A 22,776-nucleotide genomic window follows, 5' to 3' on the forward strand; every position below is an offset into this window, starting at 1 on the left:
CAGGGGGAAGGGAGACCTCAGACAGCCACTCTGCACTCAGGGGTCTCGGAAACGATGGCAGGGTGACACATGGCCGTGTGCTGCTCCAGCCAAAAGCCATGGAATCCCAGCAGTGGCATCCTAAGGGACAGCTGCTCCTGGCTGCCAGGGAAGGGCTGAGGAAGAGCTGCTGAGCTGTCTCTGTCCCTCCCGGAGCAGGATGCTGGGTGCTGGCCACAGCGTGGCACTGTTGGAACAATGAAAGCAGCAGCAGCAGCGATCCCGTGTGGATCTCACCCTGCCCAGCCTGTCTGCAGCTCCAGGAGCCAGGCTGGGCCCTGGCAGGGGCTGAGTGGGGCAGCCCTGAAGGAAAAATCCTCTTAGAGAGGCGTAAATCACATCTGCACACAGAGAAAGCAAAACCCCACCTGCAGGAGGGGTTCTGCCAGCAAAGAGGGTGTGCCAGGAATTTTGGAAGGGCTTTTAACTTTACGCCTGGCCTAACTAAGAGGAAAAACTCCCATCTCCAATGCCATTAGTGGTGTGGGTTTATTTTCCATTTGCTCAAACAGAGCACTCACACTTGGGCGACAGGAGGCCACCAAGAACGGTGTGGGGCCAGAGTCTCCTGAGCTCCTACAGGTTTTTATGCCACTCTCAGAGTCTGGAATGCTAACAGAGACAAAACCATGCCTGGTTTGCACCCAGAGCACCATGGGGAGCAGATCTCCCTGGCCTGGAAGGGGAGCTCCTGCCCAAAAGGTGCCAGGGCAATGGGAGCCAGGAGCACTGCCCTGAAGTGACAGTGACAGTGTGTGAAGGGAAGGTGACAGTCTCACCTCTACTTTCATCCCTGCCTGGAAGCTGATGCCATCAGGGATGGTGGTCTGGAAGTCAGCAATGGTGTAATATTCCTCTTCCACTTGAGGGGGGACAGGAGGCTTAGGCAGGTTCAGACCACGGGGCTGGGACAGGAAAACAGAAAAGCCATCAGTGTGTTTGTAGAGCAGGTGTGACACCACATCCAGGCATGGGGACAAGATCCCAAGCAGCCACCAGGGCTCCTCGCAGTGCTCCCCTCCCTCCCCCTGTGCCACTGCTGCCCTCCCACACCAACTGGCACTTACTATGGTGAGGTCTCGGCGAGGAGGTGGCCTCTGCCTCATCTTTGGGGACTCTGTGGAGGAAGAATTCCAGATGCTGTTGAGTTTCTGGCTTTTGAGCACGTGTTCATGAAAGACAAGTGGGAGACAGAACAGAAAGGCAAGGACTAAACCTGTCCCAGGGAAAGGAACCTGAAGGAGGAACCCATCAGGCCAGAACCCAAAGCTCAGAACCCATCAGCCCAGAATCCTGAGTGGCACAGGTCCCCCAGGTCTCAAGGGTATCCCAGCTTCCAGGTTCTCCTGGGAAATGCAGCTGAGGTGACCACGTGAAATTACTTCTGCATTGCAGGGCTGACCCAGAGGATCTGGCCTGCAGATGGGTTTAGATCACAGAATCCCAGAATCCCAGAATTGCCTGGGTTTGAAAAGACCTCAAAGCCCATCCCATTCCACCCCCTGCCATGGGCAGGGACACCTTCCACTGTCCTAGGCTGCTCCAAGCCCTGTCCAACCTGGCTTTGGGTACTTCCAGGGATCCAGGGACAGCCACAGCTGCTCAGGGCCTGCCCACCCTCACAGGGAACAATTCCTTCCCAACATTCCACCTAAACCTGCTCTCTGTCAGTTTGAAGAGATTATCCCTTTTCCTGTAAAACATCCTCTCAATCTTTCTGCCAGGCTCCCTTTAGGTGCCCCAGTTTCTGAGAGGAGAATATCTCCAGCTGACCCTGCAGCCTGGCAGGGGATCCCCAGCCTGGGAGCGAGGAGCTGTTTGGAGCCCACCTGAGGCTGTGTTGGAGCCCACCTGAGGCCGTGTCTGAGCCCACCCAACGCCATGTTGGGAGCCCACTCAAGGCCGTGTTTGGAGCCCACTTGAGGCTGTGTTTGAGCCCACCCAAGGCTGTGGTTGGAGCCCACTCAAGGCCATGTTTCAAGCCCACTTGAGGCTGTATTTGAGCCCACTCAAGGCCATGTTTGGAGCCCACTCAAGGCCATGTTTGGAGCCCACTTGAGGCTGTGTTTGAGCCCACCCACGGCTGTGGTTGGAGCCCACTCAGGGCCATGTTTGGAACCCACCCGAGGCCGTGTTTGAGCCCACCCGAGGCCATGTTTGAGCCCACCCGAGGCCATGTTTGGCCCCACCCGCCGAGCCCAGCACTCACTGCGGCGGATGTCGGCGCTGGGCAGGGCCCGGCTCTCCAGCCTGCTGTCCCTCTGGCCCCCCAGCCCGTCCTTGTCCCTGCTGGCCGGCAGCTGCTGCCTGGAGATGCCATCCAGATCCAGGGCACTGGAGTGAGCCGAGGAGCCCAGCTTGGGTGGGAACCCATCTCCATTGCCCTTCCTGAGGTAGGAGGCAGGGGCCCAGCCCTCCTGGCCCTGGTACCTGTGGGGACAAGGACAGCAGGGTCACTGCACAGAGCCCCTGGGACACACCAAGGATGTGAGCCCAGAGCTCAGCACACACCTTGGCAGCTCTGGGTAACAGGAGCTTGCCAGGCTCTCCATGGCACCGGCAGAGCTCCCTCATGGCTAATGCTCCCACACAAGCTGGCCCCAGCCAGGGCCAAGCCATGGGAGTGCTGTGAAGCCCAGTTTTCACCTCAGCAATGGCACCAGTTCAGGAGTGAAGAGCTCTGGCAGGGAAAGCAGAAGGAAAAACAAGAGGGCTGCTGCTGCTGGGATTGATGTACCTGGTCTTTGCAGGGAGCACAAGCCCTCTGCCTGCTGGCAGCCTGGATCCCTTCCCTGCTCTAGGAGAGAAACCAGCCTTGTGACCTGACTGAGAAACCACATCCACAGTGCCCCTGCCATGCCAGACCCTCCCTGCTGGCTGGGCTGCAGCCACCTCGTTCAGATGGCACCAGCTACCGAGCCTGTAATTGCCTTTGGAGCTCCTGTGGCAGCTCTCCTGTGCCTCACACGTCAGTGGATGTGTTTCTGGGGCTGTGCTGCTGCCAGGAGCACAGGTTCAGTGTGAGGTTATGAAAACTGCAGCGTGTGCTCCCACCCTGAGCAAGCCCGGCCGTTTGCTCCACCACAGAGAAGAGAAAATGAGCTTCCAGCACAAAACATCCCTCAGCTGGTGATGAGCTGGAGACTTTGGCACACAGCAGAGCTGGCCCAGGCCTGGCCATTCCCTGCAGGAGCCTCCACCAGAGCCAGGGGATGCAGCCAGCCCTGGGACATTCCTAGGTTTCCCCATCAGCAGGATGTGACACCCACTAAAGCTCTGCAGGAGGACACAGCCACCTCCCAGCACAGGAAACCTAGGCAAAGATTTTCAAAGATTTTCAGCCAAAGCTGTGCTTGAACATCAAATCTGTCAGGATGGAGAGAAATGAGTTCTGGAACTCTGCCCTCCCCAGCTCACAGACTTGCCTTGGGGCTGACATCCCACAGCCCCAGCTGCAGTGCCCAGGACAGTACCTGATTTTCCACCAGCCCTCCAGGTTCTTCTGGGTCACCACCACCACGGCCCCTTTGTCCAGGTTCATCTCATCCTGGTCTCTTGCAGTGTAGGGGTAAATCACCGTGTACTTCTCCTCTGGTGGAAAGAAAGAGCAGCTTCACTGAGGAGCTGTTTGATGGAAACCTGGCCCCAGCTGACAAATGGCTAGGAAGTGCTTTATAAAATGATAATTCTTGTAATTTAGGTGCAAACACACAGAGATACACGACCATTCAAAGAGAAATGACAATGAAATGTATTTGGAAATGTAAACCTTGGTGAGCTGCTCTGGCCCAAGAAGTTCTCTAAAACAGTTTCTCCTCTCCCTTAGGACTAAAGACTTCACAACTTATCACAGCATCTCTTCTATGCATCCATTTCAGCTCAAACTTAATTCTCAGAGTCTTTAAAGAGGAACTGTCCTCTGAAAGGGGAGAGAAATCTCACAGGCATGAGGGGGCCACCCCATGCACACAGAGGTGCCCTCAAACTGCTCCAGAGCAGCAGATCTACAGGAACATCACCATTTAACCCCCAGGACATTGGTCAAAGCCATGTGGGGAGCCTGGAGAAGAACCTGATGTCCTGTCCACCAGAACAAGGGATGTTCAGCAGGAATGTGAATGTTCTTCCCTTCAGGAGGAAGGAGAAACATCCTAGAAGCCATGCAGCCATGTCAGACAAATGGGTCCATCCATCCTCCCCTCTCCCTCAGCTTCCTCTCTGGAAGAATCACAGGGAAATAACTGCCTGTGCTTAAGCAGTGCCTTCACAACAGGGTGAAGGCCATTTGGGGAAAAATCTGCTTCCAAAATCCACCCCTCTGGACATCCCTACATCCCCACCATGCAGCTTTCCCGGATTTGTCCTCTGGGAGTGGCACAGCTCTGGAAGGGTCTGATTTCCCACCCCCTTCATGCAGAGGAGACCAAGCAGAGAATGTCCTGTCACATCCAGCAGGACCTTCTCCTCCTGGCCCCATCCTGAGGCACCAACCCAGGTCACTGCAGGAACTGAGGCAGCAGCTGCAAGAATTCTGCACATGTGTGCTGGGGGAAAGCAGGAACTGCAGTTTCTGAGCCCAAAACATGAGCAGGAAGAGCTGAGAGAGGAGAGGGACGTGCACAAGGGAAGGGAAGGCTGAGGAGCAGGGGTGGGCTGACACATGCACAGCAAACCAACATGCACACAAGGCTCCAAGCACAACACAGGGGCACCAAGAAAGTCTCTGTGTGCTCCACCTTGAGCCCATCCAGGGGTGTACAAGTCCCCGAGGGTCCGGCGGCGGCCGAGGTGCCTGGGCAGAGACCAGTACCTCCATGGCACTGGGACAGCACAGGGGCAGCAGGAGAAGGACAAGAGAGGGCGTAAGGAGGTGGCACTTCATGTCCAGGAGGAGACAGGGCTGACACAGAGAGCGGTGCAGAGACTCTGGAGCCCTCCCCAGGCTGAGCCCCCCTCCATCCCCAGCTGCCCAGACCAGGGCTCAGCCAGCTCCTGCTCTGCCCTGGGCACACAGAGGCACTGGCAAGGATCTCTCATCCAGGGGCACTTGGGATTTGCTCCAAGGACAGGCTGGAACCTTGCCTCTCCCACACTGTGTGCTCTTTGTTCTGCACATGCATTGTCCAAGGACCTGGGCTTTGCTCCTCCTCCAGGGCAGGTAAAGTAGCTCCCTGGGCTGAAGGGAGGCACTGGGGGGAGCATTCCTGGGAGGTGGCACCTCTGTGGAGGAGCAGAGATGCCAGTGGATGTACCACCAGTGTCCAGCTGCCCCAGTCCTGCTGCAGGACCATTCCTGCGGTTTTGTCCCCTTTCCCAGGTTTTGTTCCTGGGTTTTGCCTCCCCCAGGCTCGTCCCTGCCCCACAAAGGGAGGGTGATGTAGTGCTTCCAGCAGAGGAAGCTGGGGCAGATGCCTCCAGCAGCTTCCTACCTTCATCAGGCTGCATTGAGAACTCATCCTGGACTCCATCCTGGGCCTCCAGGCAGGTGGCTGGCACCCAGCCTTGCTCCTCCAGTGTGCTCACAAACCACCAGCCTGAGGAGAAAACAGCAGGAGGCTCAGCCAAGGGCTCACACCAGCCAAAAACTCCCTCCCTCCCTCCAAACCACGTGCCTGGGGCGCTGTGACCCCTTTCTTGCATCTCCATGGGAAGCTGGGGTGACCCCAAAGCAACAGAGCCAAGTACAGGGGAACTGCAGCTGAGTGACATCTAAAAGTACAATTCCCTCCCCAGGAAAACCAGGAGAGGCTCTGAGAGCTGAATGGCTCCAGCCACTGCATTTGCTTTTGGTTTTTTCTGCCCCTTCATGGTTCATTTTCCCTCAGTGTGGGTCAGCAAGCCTGGGCTAATTAGCAGAGATGAATTCCCCGTGTGTGAATCGATGGCTGAGCCCTGCTGCGCTCGCCTTCTCTACATTTGTGGAAACAGCAGAACTGAAAAGCCACGAGCAAATGCAGGATTTAAAACATCAGCTCTCCCAGTGGAAGCCCAGCCAGCTCCAGAGAGGCCACAAGCAATTCTGGGCCCCCCTGTGTGTCCACTCAAAACCAATGCTTGCTGCTCGTTATTAAAAGCACAATTTGTGTCTTTAGGGGGGGAAATAAAGACTGAGTATTACCCTCAGAAACCCCCAATGAGTCATTTAGAAAGACAACTAGATTGTCAGGGAGGGAATCAGCTACCTGCACGGGAGGGATAGCAGGGCTGACCTTTGATAAATAAATGATTTTCCACAGCTTTTGAGCTGGCTGTGCTAATCGTTTCATTTGCTTCAGGGTTGCTTCTATTTCTCTCGTTCTCAAACAGAGCTGCTGGTGCAACTGATCCTCTGGCAACCAGCTCTCCAGAGCTGTTAAAATCTATTTTCATTTAACTCTCCCCCAACAAACAACTTCTGTAAGCTGCAGGGAATAAATTCTCCATGCCATGGCTCAGTCCCTTTGCAGAGGTTAAGAGCGGGTTTAAGTTTTGAAGCAAGCAAAGAGCTCGGCTGCTGCCCACAGGAATTGTGAATGCACCAAGGGGCCTTTCATGGCCACCACGAGAGTGTCCCCCTCTGTCACTCACTAAACTCAGCCTGCCAAGCCCAGGCATGGCTTTTGTCCTCAGCACACATCAGCCAAGTTTGCCAGCACCAAGAAGCACCAAGTAGAGACTGAGGAAGGGGGACGGCGCCAGGGGAATCAGCCCTGAGAGAGCCCTGCAGCCTCATCCACACTCACAGAGCAGAGCTGCTGCCTGCACATCCCAGCTCAGCATGCCTGGGGGCTGCTCTGCTTCAGGAGAACACTGACAGCCCAGGACTGCTCCCGTGCAGCCCCAGCAGCCTGCACAGAGCCCAGCTCCCTGTACCTGATTCGTTCTTCTCAATGATATCCACCACCTGGCCCACGCACAGGCTGATCTCCGAGCTCTCCTGCTTCTGGTAGTCGGCCACCACGACATACTGCTCCAGCACCAGGGGCTCAGCCGAGGCACAGTCAGCTCCTGCACAGGGAGGGGGACAAAACCGACCCGTGTGCCAGGTCAGCACTGTCCCCAGGGCACGGCCACCGCCACCCAGCAGCTCCAGGACACCCTCGGGACCCCGGCGTGAGAGGGGTGAGCCCGAGCTTTGGGCAGAGTGAAGGGGGACAGAGATCAAACCAGCAGCCAGGTGAGGTGGGGACAGCCAGGTGAGACCTGCTGCTGCCCACCAGAGCCATCCAAGCAACCTCCACCAGCACAGGAGCTCACAGCGGGCTGGATCTCCCTGGGGTTTTGGGGACATCCTGAGCACATCGGCTGCCCCAAAACACAGAGCCTGCAGCACGTTCTGCTGGGCTGAGGAGCCCCAGATGGGAAGGGTTTGTAGGACAGGGCACATCGCCTGACCTCCCAGCCCCGCTGTTCTGCTCTGCTCCCTGCCCAGCCGAACATCCCGGTGTCCTGGCAAAAAAGGGGGAAAACACCCCGAGGAGGGGCAGAGGGGGCAGAACCCAGCGGGAACAAAGCGCTCCTGTGGCCGGGAGCTGCCGGGAAAACGCAGCTGGAGCGGCGGCAGGGGGCACTGCGGGATAACCGGGATAACGCGGGACAACCGGGACAGTGGGATAACCATGGGATAACCGGGAGAACTGCGAGATAACCGGGCCAGCGGGATAACCGGGCCAGAGGGATAACCGGGCCAGCGGGATAACCATGGGACAACCGGGACAGCATTTGTATGTGCCTTTTGTAAAAAAGAACTTTAGAAAGGGATTGTTAAGGGTGACAGGATCTGCTGTTGTACCTGGAGCCCCTGCTGGACCCAGAATTGTGTTTCCTAGCGGACATGGGAACTTCTCTGTCTGATTTGAATTTTATGCCAAAGGGGGAACAGTTGTTCAAATGCTCTTCTGCTAAGGGGGAGAGATGAGCAGGTGTATTTTATTCAACCACTATTGGTGAATGTGAGGTCATTGGGGGCCCTGGTACGGGTGACTTGAGGTCATTTGGGGTTCCTTGAGGTCATTTGGGGTTCCTTGAGGTCATCTGGGGTTACTAGAGGTAACTGAAATCCCTGGGAGGCATTGTTTTACTTCATCTGGAGTTACTGGAGGTCATTAGAGTATTTTTTAATTGATTCAGGGGTTACTTAAGGTCACAGGGGTTACTTGAGGTCATTGGAGTATTTTTTAATTGATCTTTTGAATTGATCTCTAATGCTCCAGAGATTTGGGCTTCCCAATGGAAGAAAAGGATGGGAGACCTTGGCTATCAGGAGCCATCTACAAGGATTACTGGGCTAATACGAACTCTCATTGTCCACTTTATTCCCTGTATTTACCTGCCACAGCTGGTGCAGAGACCAGGCAAAGTCAGGAGGGGGTGTTTCAAATGTTCCAGGTTAAAAAGTATAGAGTTTGTAAAGACAAATGGAGAGGTATGAGGAGGGGTTGAGAGGAAAGATGAGTGCTCAGGTGCCATCCTCATCCTCAAGGACAAGATCTAGCAGGTCCTCAGGACTCCCAGGGTGTTCTGCTGCCTCCTGGAGAAGTTCTCCTGTTTACAAGGTCACAACCTCTCCCAGCTGCTCCTGGGAATGCCAGACCACAACCAAGACTGAAATGAGCCACGTGTCTGCAGGGCAGCGTTATTTCAAGGAAAAGAAAGGAAATGCTCTGTGCCCATAAACAGCACCCTGCAGAGCTCCAGGTGAGCTGGCCAAGCGCAGAGGATCTGTTCCTGCCCAGGAAAACTTCCTCCACACCAAAACCCAAAGGTGGGGCAGCAGACAGAGTTCAAAATAGCCCTCCAAAGTGAATGGGGGATGCTGGGACTATCTCTTCAGGCAGCTCAATTAAAGGTTTGTGCTTAAAGGGATCTGAGGATCTACCCAGCCCCTGAGAGAAGAATAACAACTGCAGGAAGAGATAAGTACTCCCCTTTCTGCCTCCCTCCTGTAATTACACCTGTGCCTCTGAGGCTATTTGTAGTTTCAGCAGCCAATTCTGGATCCTCCAATGTGCCCATTAAACCAGAAGAGAAGTGGTAAACCGAGCTTGGAGGAAGAGGTAGGCGTTAATTTCGGGAGCATTTCACCTGCCCTAATCATCCTGAACCACAAAAACACACCCTGGAGGGAGCAAAGCATCCTGAGCACAGCCAGACCTGGGCTCCCCAAAATAGCACCGGTGTAAAGCTGCCCGGGGAGGTGGGAGAAGCACCAAAGCTCTGAGCTGGGGAGGGGAAGAGGAATTCATCCCCCAGAGACGGGTGTGCAGGCAGCTCAGGCAGGAGCTGGGCATCCTCAGCTGGGACAGTGACACAAATGTGGCCTAGAGAAGGGGAATCCATCGAGTCAAGGGACCACTGAGGCCTTGGGCTGGGCTGGCAGAAGTGATGCTCGCCCTGGGTGCAGGAGGGGCACTCAGCACATCCCAGAGCTGACCCAGGGCTGTCAGAGCACTGACCTCACCCTCAGCCAGCCCAAAAATCCTTGCAGGTTTTCTTTGGCCAGAAACCTGGCCTTTCACCCAAGGGTTGAGTGTACAAAGCCAGCAGGAAATCTCACAGATATGGGGTTGCTTGTGACTTTTCCTTTTTCCTTTCCTGTCTTTTTCCTTTTCCTTTTCCTTTTTTCCTTTCCTTTCCTTTCCTTTCCCTGGCTTTGCAAGTGCCAAAAGTGAGGAGCTCCTGACAGAGCTTGGCCATTGGTGCTCCCAGAGGGAAACACAGAGCTCAGCACTGAATTAGGGGCACAGGTATTTGGGTTTGAAGCCTGTTGTACACTCCAGCCCTGGCCTAATGCATCTCCCAGAAATGTCATTCTTTGGATAAAGTCCCTTCCTCCTCTGCCTGTGTGGCTCAGATCCAGGGCTCTCAGGGCAGCCCCTCTTGTCCCAGCCCTGAGGGGTTTGGGATGAGCAGTACTGCAAGGGGGATGGACTTTCCTCCTGCTCTCACTGAAATGGGCACTGAAGGCTCTGCTGAATTCTTTGCAAACCCTCTCATCTCCCCAGGGATTCTTCCAGAATGTGGAAAACAATCACATGGAAATACCATAGAAATCCACCAGTGGGGTTTCAGACAGCTCCCCTGTGTCTCCTTCACTGCCTCTCCTCAGCCCAAACACTGCAGGGACATTCCCCAGCACAGCAAAAGGGACGTGGGCACACAAGAAAGCAGCTAAAAGCAAACTGGCAAAGGGGCATTTGAGGTCTCTGCCAGCCTCCTTGGGCAGCTCCACCCAAATATAAACTCTGGAGGCAGTTCCAGGCTCGCCTGCACCAAGCCATGGCTCTCCATCTGTGCTTTCTGTGAGAGGCAGAGAGAACAGAAACGCTCCAACAGTCAGGGGACTGATGGCACGGCTGCTTTTAGACAAACCTAAATCAGGGCCCAAGGCAGAGCCCCAGAGTCTGGGATAATCCACCCCCTGCAAGCTGTGCAGAGCCCACGCCTCAGGCTCAGCCAGGTGGGATTACGAGTGCTGTACAAAAAGCTAAGCAAAGAAAGCAGATTTTATTTCCAGTGCTCACACACACCGGGCCCTCCTCGAAACTCCAAATGGCACCTGAGTCTCGTGGTCACCACAGGAGCAGCACTTTAACCCACTCTGCATGCCAGTGTTTGCTCAAATCCCATTTCCAAACCCAGCACCTCAGAGCTCTTTCCAGCACTACTCCAGAGCAGTTCACCCCCTCTCAGGCAATTGGGAAATTGCTCTCTGGACAATCCTCGTGACTGTTGTTTGTTAGCAGCTGTTGGATGACCCCTCCTCAGGGACATCTGGATTGAAGGAGTGTTTTTTGTGCCTTGCTGCACATTTGTTACCTCAAAGCAGGCCTGGCCTGAGGACCCAATGAGCCACCAGGGATTTCCTCAAGGTGTAGAAGGAGTTGGGGTGACAGCAGCTGAACCCAATTCTGTTTCTGCTGCCAGGAAATGCAAGGCAGTGGGATGAATCTCTGAACATGTCTGGCACGAGGCATCAAGCCTGTGTAAGGTTACTGAGAGCAAACACCTTTCCCTGGTGGCTGCTGCCAGGGCCAGAACAGCACATCCTGCCCTGCCAGAGCTTGGATGTTATCCAAACTCTTCCTTCTCTGTGGAGAACTCCTGCTTCTCTAACAGGCAGCGTCCTTAAATTCAATTTTGCCCTCATTGAACTGAGTTATGCAGCAGAATTTTTTTTCCTCTTCTCAATCCTAGAGAAGCTTCCCCTTCTCTTGTCCCCAGCACTTCAGAACAGAGCCAGGCTGTGCTGGCAAATGGCTCATGAGGGTTTAAAATGCCCATCCCAATGTCCTGCTTGGACAGAGAGCAGTCAGAGACTGAGCAGAAAATGCTGTCAAAGGTTTGAACAGGTTAAAACCCTGTGAGCCCCACAGGAGAGCACTCAGCCCATGAGAGCAGATCAAACCCAGGAGCCACCAACACCACCAGAGCTTCCCACCTGCATCCTACTGTCACAGACATATTTTATGGAAAATCCTTTTGTTAGGATTTTTCTCCTGAGAAGCTGAGAGGCCTCAGAAATGAAATGTAAACAATGGTTATCTGCTGCTGTGGAATGCAACAGGTGCATCTGTGATTGGTCTCATGTGGTTGTTTCTAATTAATGGCCAATCACAGCCCAGCTGTCTCAGACCCTCTGGTCAGTCACAAGATTTTATTATCATTCCATTCCTTTCTATTCCTTTCAAGCCTTCTGATGAAATCCTTTCTTCTATTCTTTTAGTATAGTTTTAATATATCACTTTCTTTTGATATAATATATATCATAAAATAATAAATCAGCCTTCTGAAACATGGAGTCAAGATTCTCATCTCTTCCCTCGTCCTGGGACCCCTGCAAACACCACCACATCCTCCCACCAGCCTCAGTGAAGACATCAGCTCCTGGAGGAGGGATGAGCTGCAGCTCCACTGGGAAAGGGAATGGAGTCTTTGAGTCCCTCCTGTGCCTCTCCTGCCTCCTGCAAGGGGAACCCACTCACCCACGAGTGCGTTTGCTCACACAGGTGATGGCAGTGCCAGCTCTCTGGCCAAAATCCTTCCCACCACCGATTTCAGCAGGATCTCCATGCAGCCAAAGCTCAGACCTTCATTCCCAAAGAACCTCACATCACTTTTATACCTTCTGCAGCTCCAGGAGCTGAAAGATCCCTCCTTAACCCATGGATCAAAGGCTCTTCCATTCCTGTCGCCTGCTCTTTTTGGGAAGCTCAAACAACCCTAAACCACACCGACAAGGGGGTGTTTCAGAGATGTCCCCCTCTCCTGAGGAGCAAGGGCAGAGCATCCCAACCCCACCACCTTCCCAAGGCTCCCAGCTGGTGCCATGCTGAAGGAGAACATCCACCTGTCCCAGGAGACTTCCAGCCCCACACTGCCCCCCTGGCACCTCAGACTTTTCTCTGAACTCCTGAAATATTTCATCCCCAGCCCTGCAGACCTTCAGCAGGACCTGGGGCACGTCCCCTGCCCGTGGAGCTGCACCAAGAGCCAAGCCCCAGCCGCTGTGCCACCACGCCGTGTCCACCAGCCACCACAGAAAGGCACAGGGGATGTGACAGCCTCTGGCAAGGGGGACAAGCTTCCTGCCCCCCAGCTGAGCAGGTGTCCCCCGAGAAAGGCAGAGCAGAGCAGGGCAGGAGCAGCTGTTAGTACCTCTGTGCAGGAAAGAGGCCGTTCTCTGGATAATCCCTGATGAGGAACAAAAGGAGGGGAGACAAGGCATGAGGCAGGGAGGGGATGCACTGGGGGGTCCAGCAGTGCTCACAGCACCTCCAGGGCAGTGCTGGCAGCTGTGGGCATCTGACCCACCTTGGTCAGGGGTATGCGATGGGGGCCCTGGGGCTGGGAGCCCCACAGAGCCTCAGGGGATATGGGATGGGGGCCATGGGGTGGGACCTTGCCCCACAGCAGGAGAGCTGGGCTGAGGGTGGGAGCAGGAGTTGGTGTAACCAGCAGAGAGGAAAGAATTCCTTACCAGACCTCTTCTTCCCAATGGGCTCCCTGAAAAAGAGAAGAAGAGTGTCAGCAGAGTGAGGGGACAGTTGGGTGTTGGCCGAGTGACAAACCCACCCAGGAGAGCACACAGTGCTGGCTCTGGTGGGGCCACTGACCCTCCTCAACCAGCCACTGTCCCCATGGGCATCACCCACCTGCAAACAGCCCCTGCCCCCCTCCTTGCATTTCATTATTTAATGTTTTGTCCTTCCCAGGCTGAGCTTGGCTGCTGGCCTGGCCTTGCAACTTCCATTGAGGCACTTGGTACCCCCTTGGGCACTCATCCCTGGAAGTGCCAATAAAATAAAATGAAAAAAAATAAATAAAATAAAATAAAAAAAATAAAATAAAACAAAACAAAACAAAACAAAATAAAATAAAATAAAATAAAATAAAATAAAATAGAAAATAAAATAGAAAATAAAATAGAAAATAAAATAGAAAATAAAATAGAAAATAGAATAGAAAATAAAATAAAATAGAAAATAAAATAAAATAAAATGCAGCCAAGATGGAATGGAAACAAACAGGACATTGCTACAGAAACTGGAGCCTGTTGAGTTCAGAGACCACAGAATGTGCAGAGACCTGAGCACCACGTCCCAGGTGCAGAGACCAACAGGGGAATCTGGGACAGAGCATCCCAAAGATTTCTTTACAGAGCTAAATCAGAGTTAATTAATAATCCCCATTAAAATTCCCCCAGGTCAGAGGTGCCACAGGGAAGGGAGGCAAAGCAAGGCCAGATGAGCAGGCTGGAGATCAGCAGGTGGTGATGGGAATAACTGGAGTTCCTGCCCTGCCTTCTGCTAAACCCATCACTGTAACTCATCCCCTGCTTCCCCTCCCTGGCTGCTCCCTCTGAGTGAGGGGGCAAGGAAGGAGCTGCAATTCCACTTTGCTGCTGGGATGTTCCTGGCAGCGACACAAAGAGCTGCAGGTCTGAAGAGCAGCAGCCCTGGCCCAAGCACCTCAGAGGGGACAGGAGCTCAGACAAGACAGGAAACAGCAATAAACTCCTGGCAGCATCTCCTCCTCCTCCTCCTCGCATCCCTGTGGAGCAGAGAAGGGCAGAGCAGAGCTCACATGCACAGCTCCATGGAAACTCATGGCCCCAGCAGAAGGGGAGGAAAAAGCCCTCTGCCTTCCACTGTAAATCCCATTTAGCTGCAGCCCCCCAGCAGCCACGGCACAGTTACAAAGCACCAATGCCCAGCTGGCACAGGAGGACACCAAGCAGCCCCACAGAGGTGGAAAAAGCCAGGAATGCTTCTCCAGCTGCTTCCCAGAGTGCTGAAGGCAAGGGCTGCTGTGTGACTGGAGCCTCGCTTAAAGCTCTGAGCCAACACCACAGCCTCAGTGGGCTCAGCTCAGTGTCCTTCAAGAACCTCACAATCCCCTGAAAGGAAACTCTGACACATGGAGAACTCTTTGCACATTCAATGACATGTTTTTTTTTTATGAAAAGAGAGTCAAGTTTCTCAAGCATCTTCTCTAGGCTGCATCCCTGAGGATCCAAGGGTGGGAAGGAGTGAGATGGGGAGCACAGAGGTTGAGCAAAGTGAGCAGACTTTAAAAATAAATTAAAACCAAATACAAAGAGGCTGCTTTTCAACAACCTGTAAGACAAACTGTTAAACTACTCACTGCAGGATGCTGGGGACACTGAAATTCTTCATGGACTTACAGGGTGATAATTCAGGCAAGAAATGTTAATTAAAGGCCATTAATTATAAAGCCAGGTCTAAAGAAGAGCTGTTACAAGCTGGCTTGAGTTTATAAAGTTTTTCCTAAGGCACATTTGGTGGCTGCTGGGCCAGGCAGGCCCCAGAGCTGCAGGGAGGTGGCCCTGAGGTTGTCACACAGAAAAACCCACCTTGCAGTGGGACTCACAGGAGAAAAGCGCCCCCAAATGTGGCTTTGGGGACCTCAGCACTGGCCCTGCTGGTGGAATGGGTGAAGGACTGGAAACCCAACAGAAGGAAAACAACTGCAGCTGCTGCAAACCCACACAGGAGCCACATCAAACAGGACGGATCTGAGGTCAGCATTCCAAGAAAACATCTCCCTCATATAAAAAACAACCTCTCTTGTAAAAAAAAAAGTCCTGCTGTAACACAGTAATGCCACCAAAATAGCTGTCAGCAGGGGCTTCATCTCCTAAGCATTCAGCCAGCTTGGAGATGTTTGCAAGATTTATGGAGGCAAGGAACAGGGGACAAGAGAGCCCTTGTTTGGGAGAAGTGATGTTTAGCAAATGCTCCAGCAGCACTGAAAGGAGCCCCTGTCCCCACACTCCAGGGCCATTGCAGAGCTGGCCAAGCTGAGCCCTCAGGCTCAGAACCTGCCCTGGGAGCTCACAAGAGCCAGAGCCTGTCCAGGGAGCTGGCACACAGCAGGGCTCTGCAGAAATGGGTATTTCTGCCTGCTGTCAGGACAGCCAGCTCTCAGCAGAAGGAGGAGGAGGCTGTTCTGGAGCTGGGATCAGCCTGAGCTCCTGGTGAACGTGCACGTGGGGATCAGCAGCAATGCAAAACAAACAACTCTGTGTACGAGCTGTGATCTCTCTGCAGAGCAGGACACGACCCCAAAGCCACAAGCCAGCAAGAATCCTTATCCAAAGCAACATCCACCAACTCATGGGTCTCTGGTCCACCAGCAAAAGCTGCTGGGGTAGCTTCATGCAGCCCCTGCGTCCTAGAGTAGGGACAAAGTTCAAAGGAACAACTTTTATAAGTGTGTTATACATGAGGGGCTGCTCAGCTCACCAAAAAACCCAGAGAAAAATGCTTTTAATTGAAGAGGTTTCTCATGGCCAGGGTGGGAACAGCACCACGACTGCCCCTTCCCCACCACACCTCACTTTAACTGTGGGCAGTGAATAAATAACTGCTTGGTAATACTAATAACTAGTTAATCATTAATATTCATAATTTATCAATGACTATTAGGGCTTTGCTTCTCTACAGAGTTAACCACTTGTAACTGTGGGCAGTGAACAAATAACTGCTTGGTAAGATTAATAACTAGTTAGTCATTCATATTAATAATTTATTAATAATTATTAGGGCCTTGCTTCTCTACAGAGTTAACCTGGGCTCCCTGATGTCCCAGAGCTGAAACTGAGCTGGAGGAGGGAGCAGCTGAATGCCTTGACTCAGCAGTGGCTCTGTGCCCAGCCCCTCAGACCTCCCCAGCCTTATTCCAGCCCCTCTGCTGTGGTTAAAACCAGCAAAGGGCTGGGGGGAGCTCAGGGGAGCACACAGCAACCTCCCACCTCAGCATCCTGCGCTGCTCAGACCTGCTGAGAGACGTGGGGAGCAGGAATTTGATGACTTCTGCTCTTTGAAGCTGCAGGGCTTCCATCCAACACTGAGGAGAAAAATCCCACATCCCCCAGATTGCTGACTTCCCAGAGGTTTCTTTTTCCATAAGCATTTCTCTTCTCTTCCTTCCCCCACTGCTCTTCACAAACTCCTCTGGATTCAGCCTCTTTCTGCCCCACACTGGGCAGCCCTGTGAGCTGGAAGCAGTGGGGTAATTCCAGTGCAGAGATTGCAGGACAGGGATCCACATCACAAAAGCCACCAATTGTCACTGCCAGGAGAAACCCTGCCACCTCCCCCTGCTCTCCTGTTTGATGTGGTCTCTCCAGGACACAGGACAAGCTGGGGATGAGGAAAGAGGGCATGGAGGGAGGGCTTCACCTCCTTTTTCCACCCACTAAATGCTGAGATTCCTGTCTCACCTCCCCGCCTGGCTGTGACATCCTGCCCAGCTGGGAGCAGTGGTGGAAGGAGGGGGAATAAAGTCAGAGTTTGAGCCTTCTCCTCTCCCTTGGAGGGCAGGGGGAGGTTGGGAAGGGCTGAGGGCTGCTCGTGATGTGCAGCACAGGGCTGCTGAAGGGAGCAGGAGAAGCAGGAGAGCCCTGGCTCAGCCCAGGGAGAGCTCCAGCTCTGGGGGAAACAACACCACAGGGGCCTGGAGAGAAAGGCTGGGGCTGTCCAACCTCCTCTTTCCATTCCCAAACACTGCCAGAACCAAGGACCGAATTCACCCTTTGCAGTTAAAGCAGAGCTCCATAAACTGTACTGAAACCAGAATTTCAAGAACTGCAGTTAAACCAGAGCTCCACAAAATGCAGCTAACTCAGAATTCCATGAACTGCAGTTAACTCAGAATTCCATGACTTACAGTTAAACCAGAGCTCCAAGAGCTGCAGTTAAATCAGAATTTCACAAACTGCAGTTAAAACCAGAATTCCGAGGACTGCAGTTAAACCAGGATTCCATGAACTGCAGTTAAACCAGAGCTCCACAAACTGCAGTTAAATCAGAATTCCATGAACTTCAGTTAAACCAGAATTCCACAAACTGCAGTTAAACCAGAGCTCCACAAAATGCAGTTAAATCAGAATTCCATGACTTACAGTTAAACCAGAGCTCCATGAACTGCAGTTGAACCAGAATTCCAAGGACTGACTGCATTTAAACCAGAATTCCAGTGGCTGCATTTCAGCAGAGCTCCACGGGCTGCAGCCAGCTGTGGCCCTGGCAGGGCTGGACATCCTGGGGTGCAGTGAGTTGGGTGAAGCCCCACCTGCCCCCAGACAGAACAAGCACAGCGTGGATCCAACAGCACTCACAGGCACGTCCCCTTCACTGGCACCAGCTGCACCCTCGTGGGCAGGGGTGAGCAGAGGGGTCAGCCAGGTAAGCCCAGGGAAGGAACAGGGAGCAGGAGGGCCCCATGAGAGTGGCTGACCCATCCTCTTCCCCTCCCTCATCCCCACCTTTCAGCCATCCAGCACATAAAAATCTTTTCCTTTTCTTTTTTTTCCTTTTTTTTCCCCTTTCCCCCACTCAGTCCATGGCCTGGCTCCCATTCAGATTCCCAGAGCAGAATGTTTCAGTGCTGGATGAGGGATGACATCCGGCCCAGCCCCAGACACGCCGTCACGTCTGATCCAGCCCAGCCGTCTATCACAGCTCCCATCTCCTTAGTGCTGAGCTGGCAGCACTCCAGGCCCTGGGAATGGGCTCCCAGCCCCTCCAGAGGACACAGTCAAGGACTTGGATTCATTAGCATTTTGAAGTGTAGCTAATAAATACCCCTCTGGCATTCGGAATGGGATGGGGACACAACGGGGACGTCCTTGAGATGCTGCAGGGTTTGGCTGATGGAGGCAAAGGGACAAGGGGCACCCACTGGGTCCCTCTGTGGGCTGCAAGCTTGGATCTCCTCATGGAGAGGGGGAGAAAGGCAAGCAGCACATTCCCCATGGAGAGGGGGAGAAGGGAAGCAGCACATTCTCCATGGAGAGGGGGAGAAGGGAAGCAGCACATTCTCCATGGAGAGGGGGAGAAGGGAAGCAGCACATTCTCCATGGAGAGGGGCAGGCAACATGACCACCACTGGATTCAGCATCACTTGCTCGCCCTGCAGTGGTCAAAACTCACAAACTCACTGAATTCTGCACCCAGGACCCCGTGGATTGTCCCACCACAAAATCATGTGTGGGACTGGGCTCCAGGCAGTCCCTCGTGTCTCAGACCCAAAGCAGGGAGGTGACAGAGGACTGGCACTGATGGCTGCAAGGACAGAGGGCTGGGAGCTCCAGCTGCAGGCACAGCAGCTCACAGGGCTGCCCCAAAGGTCTCCCCCCACACCTGAATGCCCTGGCCACAGTGCCCACCCTGCCTCATTTCTGGCTCAGCCTAAAAAACAAAATACAGGTGAGGAGAGAGGGTACAAGACTGAAGCTGCCCTTCCATCCCCTGTGGCTGAAGGTCCCTCACTGCAGGTGGGTCCAAGACCTGACTCCCACTGCAGAGCAGCTCCTCCTCCTCATGCAGGGCTCAAAGATCCCTGCACAGACATCCCAAAGCAGCCCCACCCTGTGATACCCCCTCCTCTGATGTCCTTGCAAGCTCATCTTGTCCTGGTGTCCCTTGCTTGCCCCTGAGGGATGACCTTCCCTGAGGGATGACCCCTGGAGCAGCAGGTTAAGTGGTGAGCAACAGCTGGGCAGGACAGATGAGAGCATCAGAGACAGCAAGCAATTAGTTAATGGGCTCTGGGGCTCTCAGACCAATCTCATCAGTGACCACGAGCTGCAGGAGAAATGATGACAGGCCAAGGCAATAGAAACAGGAGCCAAAGGAGGAAAGCAGGGATGGGGGAAGGGGGAATTGAGAGAGGGAACAAAAATAATCAAAAATGCAGGGAGAAGATGTAGAACACACAAGCACCGTACTGAGCTGGAGACCTGACAGGCTCAGCTGCTGCTCAGGGGAGAAAAACAAAATCCCTTTATCTACCTCCACACCCTTCCAATAGAGAGTGGTGTCAAATCAATTTATTGCCTTTCCCCTGACAGTCAGCCAGGCTCCTGCAGCGCTCAGGAGCCCTGTCACAGGCAGCAGGGGAAGGCAGAGCAGCAGGGCAGCACACGGAGGAGGCCGCTCCGATTCCTGCTGCTCGTGATCAGCAGGAGATGGATGGGTGGCTCCTGGCCAGAGCAGCTCACAGTCACAAGACTCAGAACCACACTGAGTTGTGTAAGGTTCCCTGAAAACCTTGCTGGGTTTGCATGGAGAGGCTCTGGAGAGTGGTTATGGATGGGGCTCGTGGGTATGGGGAGGGAAATGGCCTTCCAACGAGGCAGAGGTGGTGCAAATGTGTGAAGTGAGGCTCTTCAGGCTGATCATGCTCCTGAGAGTGCTATTTGCAAGGAGAAAGAGGCTCAGGAAGACACCAACACTTCACGGGGTCCCAGAGAAGTGTTTCCACTTCCCCACTGGAGAAAGGTGTCCACACTGAGCTGCACAGCCTCTGCACCAAAGGGTCCAAATCCCAGATCTGTGACTCGCAAGGGAATTGCTCACGAACACCAGAGGGCTGGGTATCAGCAAGCTCAAGGCACCTTGTGCCTCCCCACCATCCCAGTTTGTGTCTCACCACATCCCAGTTTGTGCCTCACCACATCCCAGTTTGTGCCTCATCACATCCCAGTTTGTGCCTCACCACATCCCAGTTTGCATCTCACCATCCCAGTCTGCATCCCACCATCCCAGTTTGTCTCATCACATCCCAGTTTCTCCCCACCATCCCAGTTTGTGTCTCACCACCATCCCAGTTTGTGCCTCCCCACCATCCCAGTTTGTGCCTCCCCACCATCCCAGTTTGTGTCTCACCACCATCCCAGTTGGTGTCCCCCCTCCCAGTTTGTGCCCCCCCAGCAGTGGCACACCCACCCACTCACTCTTTGGGGGGGCTCAGGTCGTCGGGCCGTGTCTCGAAGAACTGCAGCACCTCCTCACACTGGGAGATGTAGGGGGGCAGCTGGATCAGAGCCTGAGGAGCAAACACACACACGCACATTGCTGATAGCAGCACCCACACCGTGCCAGGAGCCCTGGCAGTGCAGGGACCTGGGACACCAGTGGCCCCCAAGGGGTTCCCAGCACAGCAGACCCAGAGAGCCCCTGTCCCACCCACCACCCCACCCTGCTGCAGTCAGACTAAAGAAAAAGAAGCAGAGACTGCCCAGGCCCTGCTTAGCCAGCTGCACCTTTGGGGCAGACATTGTGCCAGAGGCTGGGAGCCCATGCAGCCTCCCAGCTCCATTTGCCAGCCTGGAGCAGCCATCCCTGGGAAAGGCTGGGCACTTTACACGTGGCAGGCTCTCAGTGCCACCCCAGCACAGCCTAAAAATGCTCCCCTGGGCAATGGCAGCTTGGGAAGGGGCAGCGAGAGAAGCAAGAGAGGCAAGAGCACAGACACCAGGGCTGGGAGGCTGCTGTGCTGCAGGAGATGTGAAATTCCCTCTGCTTCTTTCCCTTCAAGGAATCTCTTGCAAAAAAGCTTCAACAGTGGGACCTGCAGGGTGAGAGTGCCTGGCTGGGAGGGCAGTGGAGAAATGGAGTATTTAAGATCAGGGAGCAGAGCTGCAGCCTGAGCAGGAGCAGATTTATAACCAGTTTTCTGCACGATTCCCCCTCTGCTCTGTTTGCTGTCCCAGCAGTCCCGTGACAGCCCCCTGGGCAAAGCAAATCTCCCCTCATTTCTGTCCTGGAGACAAAACCACAGCAGCAGAGCCTCGGGGTGACCACAGAGATCAGCTGTGGCTCCTCACTGCCCCAAGGGCTGGCCCCAAAGCCATTCCAGCCACTGAGCAGCAGTGCCAGCACAGCAGCCTGTCCGACCACTAATCATGGGCCAGACTGAACAGCATCATGTGAGACACAGCAGAGAGAAAACCACTCCCTCCACGGCTTCTGGGCCCGGGGAAGGGCTATTCAAATATCAGGTTTTGCATGGATGCCATTCCCATGTGGTACCACTCCCCAGCTCCAGCATCCCATGATCTAAGTGATTTTCCCTTGCCAAATCCCTGGGATTTTGTGGCCTGGAGAAGGCTCTGTGCCCTCTGGAAGGAGGGGATGATCCCAGAGAACAGCCTGGGCTGGAAGGAGGAGACACAAAGCCCACAGCTCCTTTCCCAGCACGTTTGGAAGGAAGCCCACCTAGAGCTGGCTCTGCTGAGCCAAGCAGGCCACGCTGCTGTCCTGCTGGCCACAGAAACAGAGGCACAAGCAGCCTGATGTCTGTCTGTCCCACCTCTGGCCCTGCCAGCCAAAGCAGGACACAGCTTTGGTGCTGGAGCCACAGCAAAGTCACCTTTCCCACCCTTCCTGCAGGCCTGAGGGGAAATGACCAAAGACAGAGGATCCTTGTTGGATTAAAATCCATTTTGCAGGCAGTGAGAAAGGATTTTGTTGCCTTTCTCAGGGCAGCAGCATTCTCAGTGGGCCACCCAGTCTCTCTGGGGTAGAGCATCACCACTCCTCCATCAACCCCCTCTGACACCTTCCCAAAATCCCTCAGACAGGAGGAAGGCAGATCCCACACCACGGGAAGACCAAAGAGAATAAACTGGAGCAATGAGAAGACATTTCAGGCCTCTGCTCCCTCTCCTTGCCAATCCCACGGTCGTCCCAAGTCTCATTTAGCAACTCATTGCTCTTACCAGTTTGCTCTGATTCCTTCACTGCTTTTCCTGCACTTTACCTTAAATTGCCACATTTTCCAGTACAACAGGAGCTGGAACAGAGCCCTGTGAAAGCAGTGGTTCCCCTCTGGTCCTGTTCCCTGCTTCCACCCCAAATCTCACCCATCCTCTTCGCAGGGCTCTCCCAGAGAACGAAAACACCCAACTTCCCCCAGAGGAGGTGGCAATAAAGAAAAACTTCCTCTCACAGCTTCCTCCTGCTAATCCCTTGCTCATTTCCCATCTCTGCAGCCCCAGAGGCAGCTCAGCCCAGCTGCTTTCCGGGTAAGCAGCAGCAGCTCAAGGCCAGGAGGGAGAGCTGGGGACTCCTGGGTGATGCATTAATGGGAGGAGGAGAGCACAGCTCCCTAAGTGGGTCACAGAACATCAGCCATTACCTTCCTCTTGTTAAGGCAAATGGCTTCATTATATTTTATGCCACTAATGGCATTGCTCTGCAAGAGGCAGCTGCAGCATTTCATCACTGAGGGACGTTTTCTTCCCCAAAACGGAATTTATGGCCGTGGCTGTCTGTGCAGTGACACAGTTCAGTGGCCAAGCACCATCAGCTCCCCCAGGACAGCTCAGAGCACACCCTGTATCACACCTCCAGCACTCATCTGCTCTCCTGGCCTGCAGTGATGCTCATCTGCAGCCCCTCTGCAGAGCTGTCAGGATGCATTTCCCAGTCCAACTCCATCCCTGGG

General features: G+C 54.0%; 1 protein-coding gene across 2 annotated transcripts in view; it reads right to left on the bottom strand.

The window, feature by feature from the left end:
- SH3PXD2B (SH3 and PX domains 2B) overlaps positions 1-22,776 on the bottom strand; it is a 67,784-nt gene that overhangs the window by 4,402 nt on the left and 40,606 nt on the right. Inside the window, exons 5-13 of one of the 2 annotated variants that reach the window (XM_030957345.1) lie at positions 20,282-20,373; positions 12,998-13,023; positions 6,892-7,026; positions 5,469-5,573; positions 4,776-4,859; positions 3,513-3,630; positions 2,249-2,469; positions 1,107-1,156; positions 819-944 (exon numbers count right to left, since the gene is read on the bottom strand). In XM_030957345.1, the coding sequence (XP_030813205.1) occupies positions 819-944; positions 1,107-1,156; positions 2,249-2,469; positions 3,513-3,630; positions 4,776-4,859; positions 5,469-5,573; positions 6,892-7,026; positions 12,998-13,023; positions 20,282-20,373 (957 nt within the window). The remainder of the gene's footprint in view (positions 1-818; positions 945-1,106; positions 1,157-2,248; positions 2,470-3,512; positions 3,631-4,775; positions 4,860-5,468; positions 5,574-6,891; positions 7,027-12,997; positions 13,024-20,281; positions 20,374-22,776) is intronic. The other variant, XM_030957346.1, reaches the window with a different exon arrangement.

The sequence above is a fragment of the Camarhynchus parvulus genome, chromosome 13 (genome assembly GCF_901933205.1).
Source record: "Camarhynchus parvulus chromosome 13, STF_HiC, whole genome shotgun sequence".
NCBI lineage: Eukaryota > Metazoa > Chordata > Aves > Passeriformes > Thraupidae > Camarhynchus > Camarhynchus parvulus.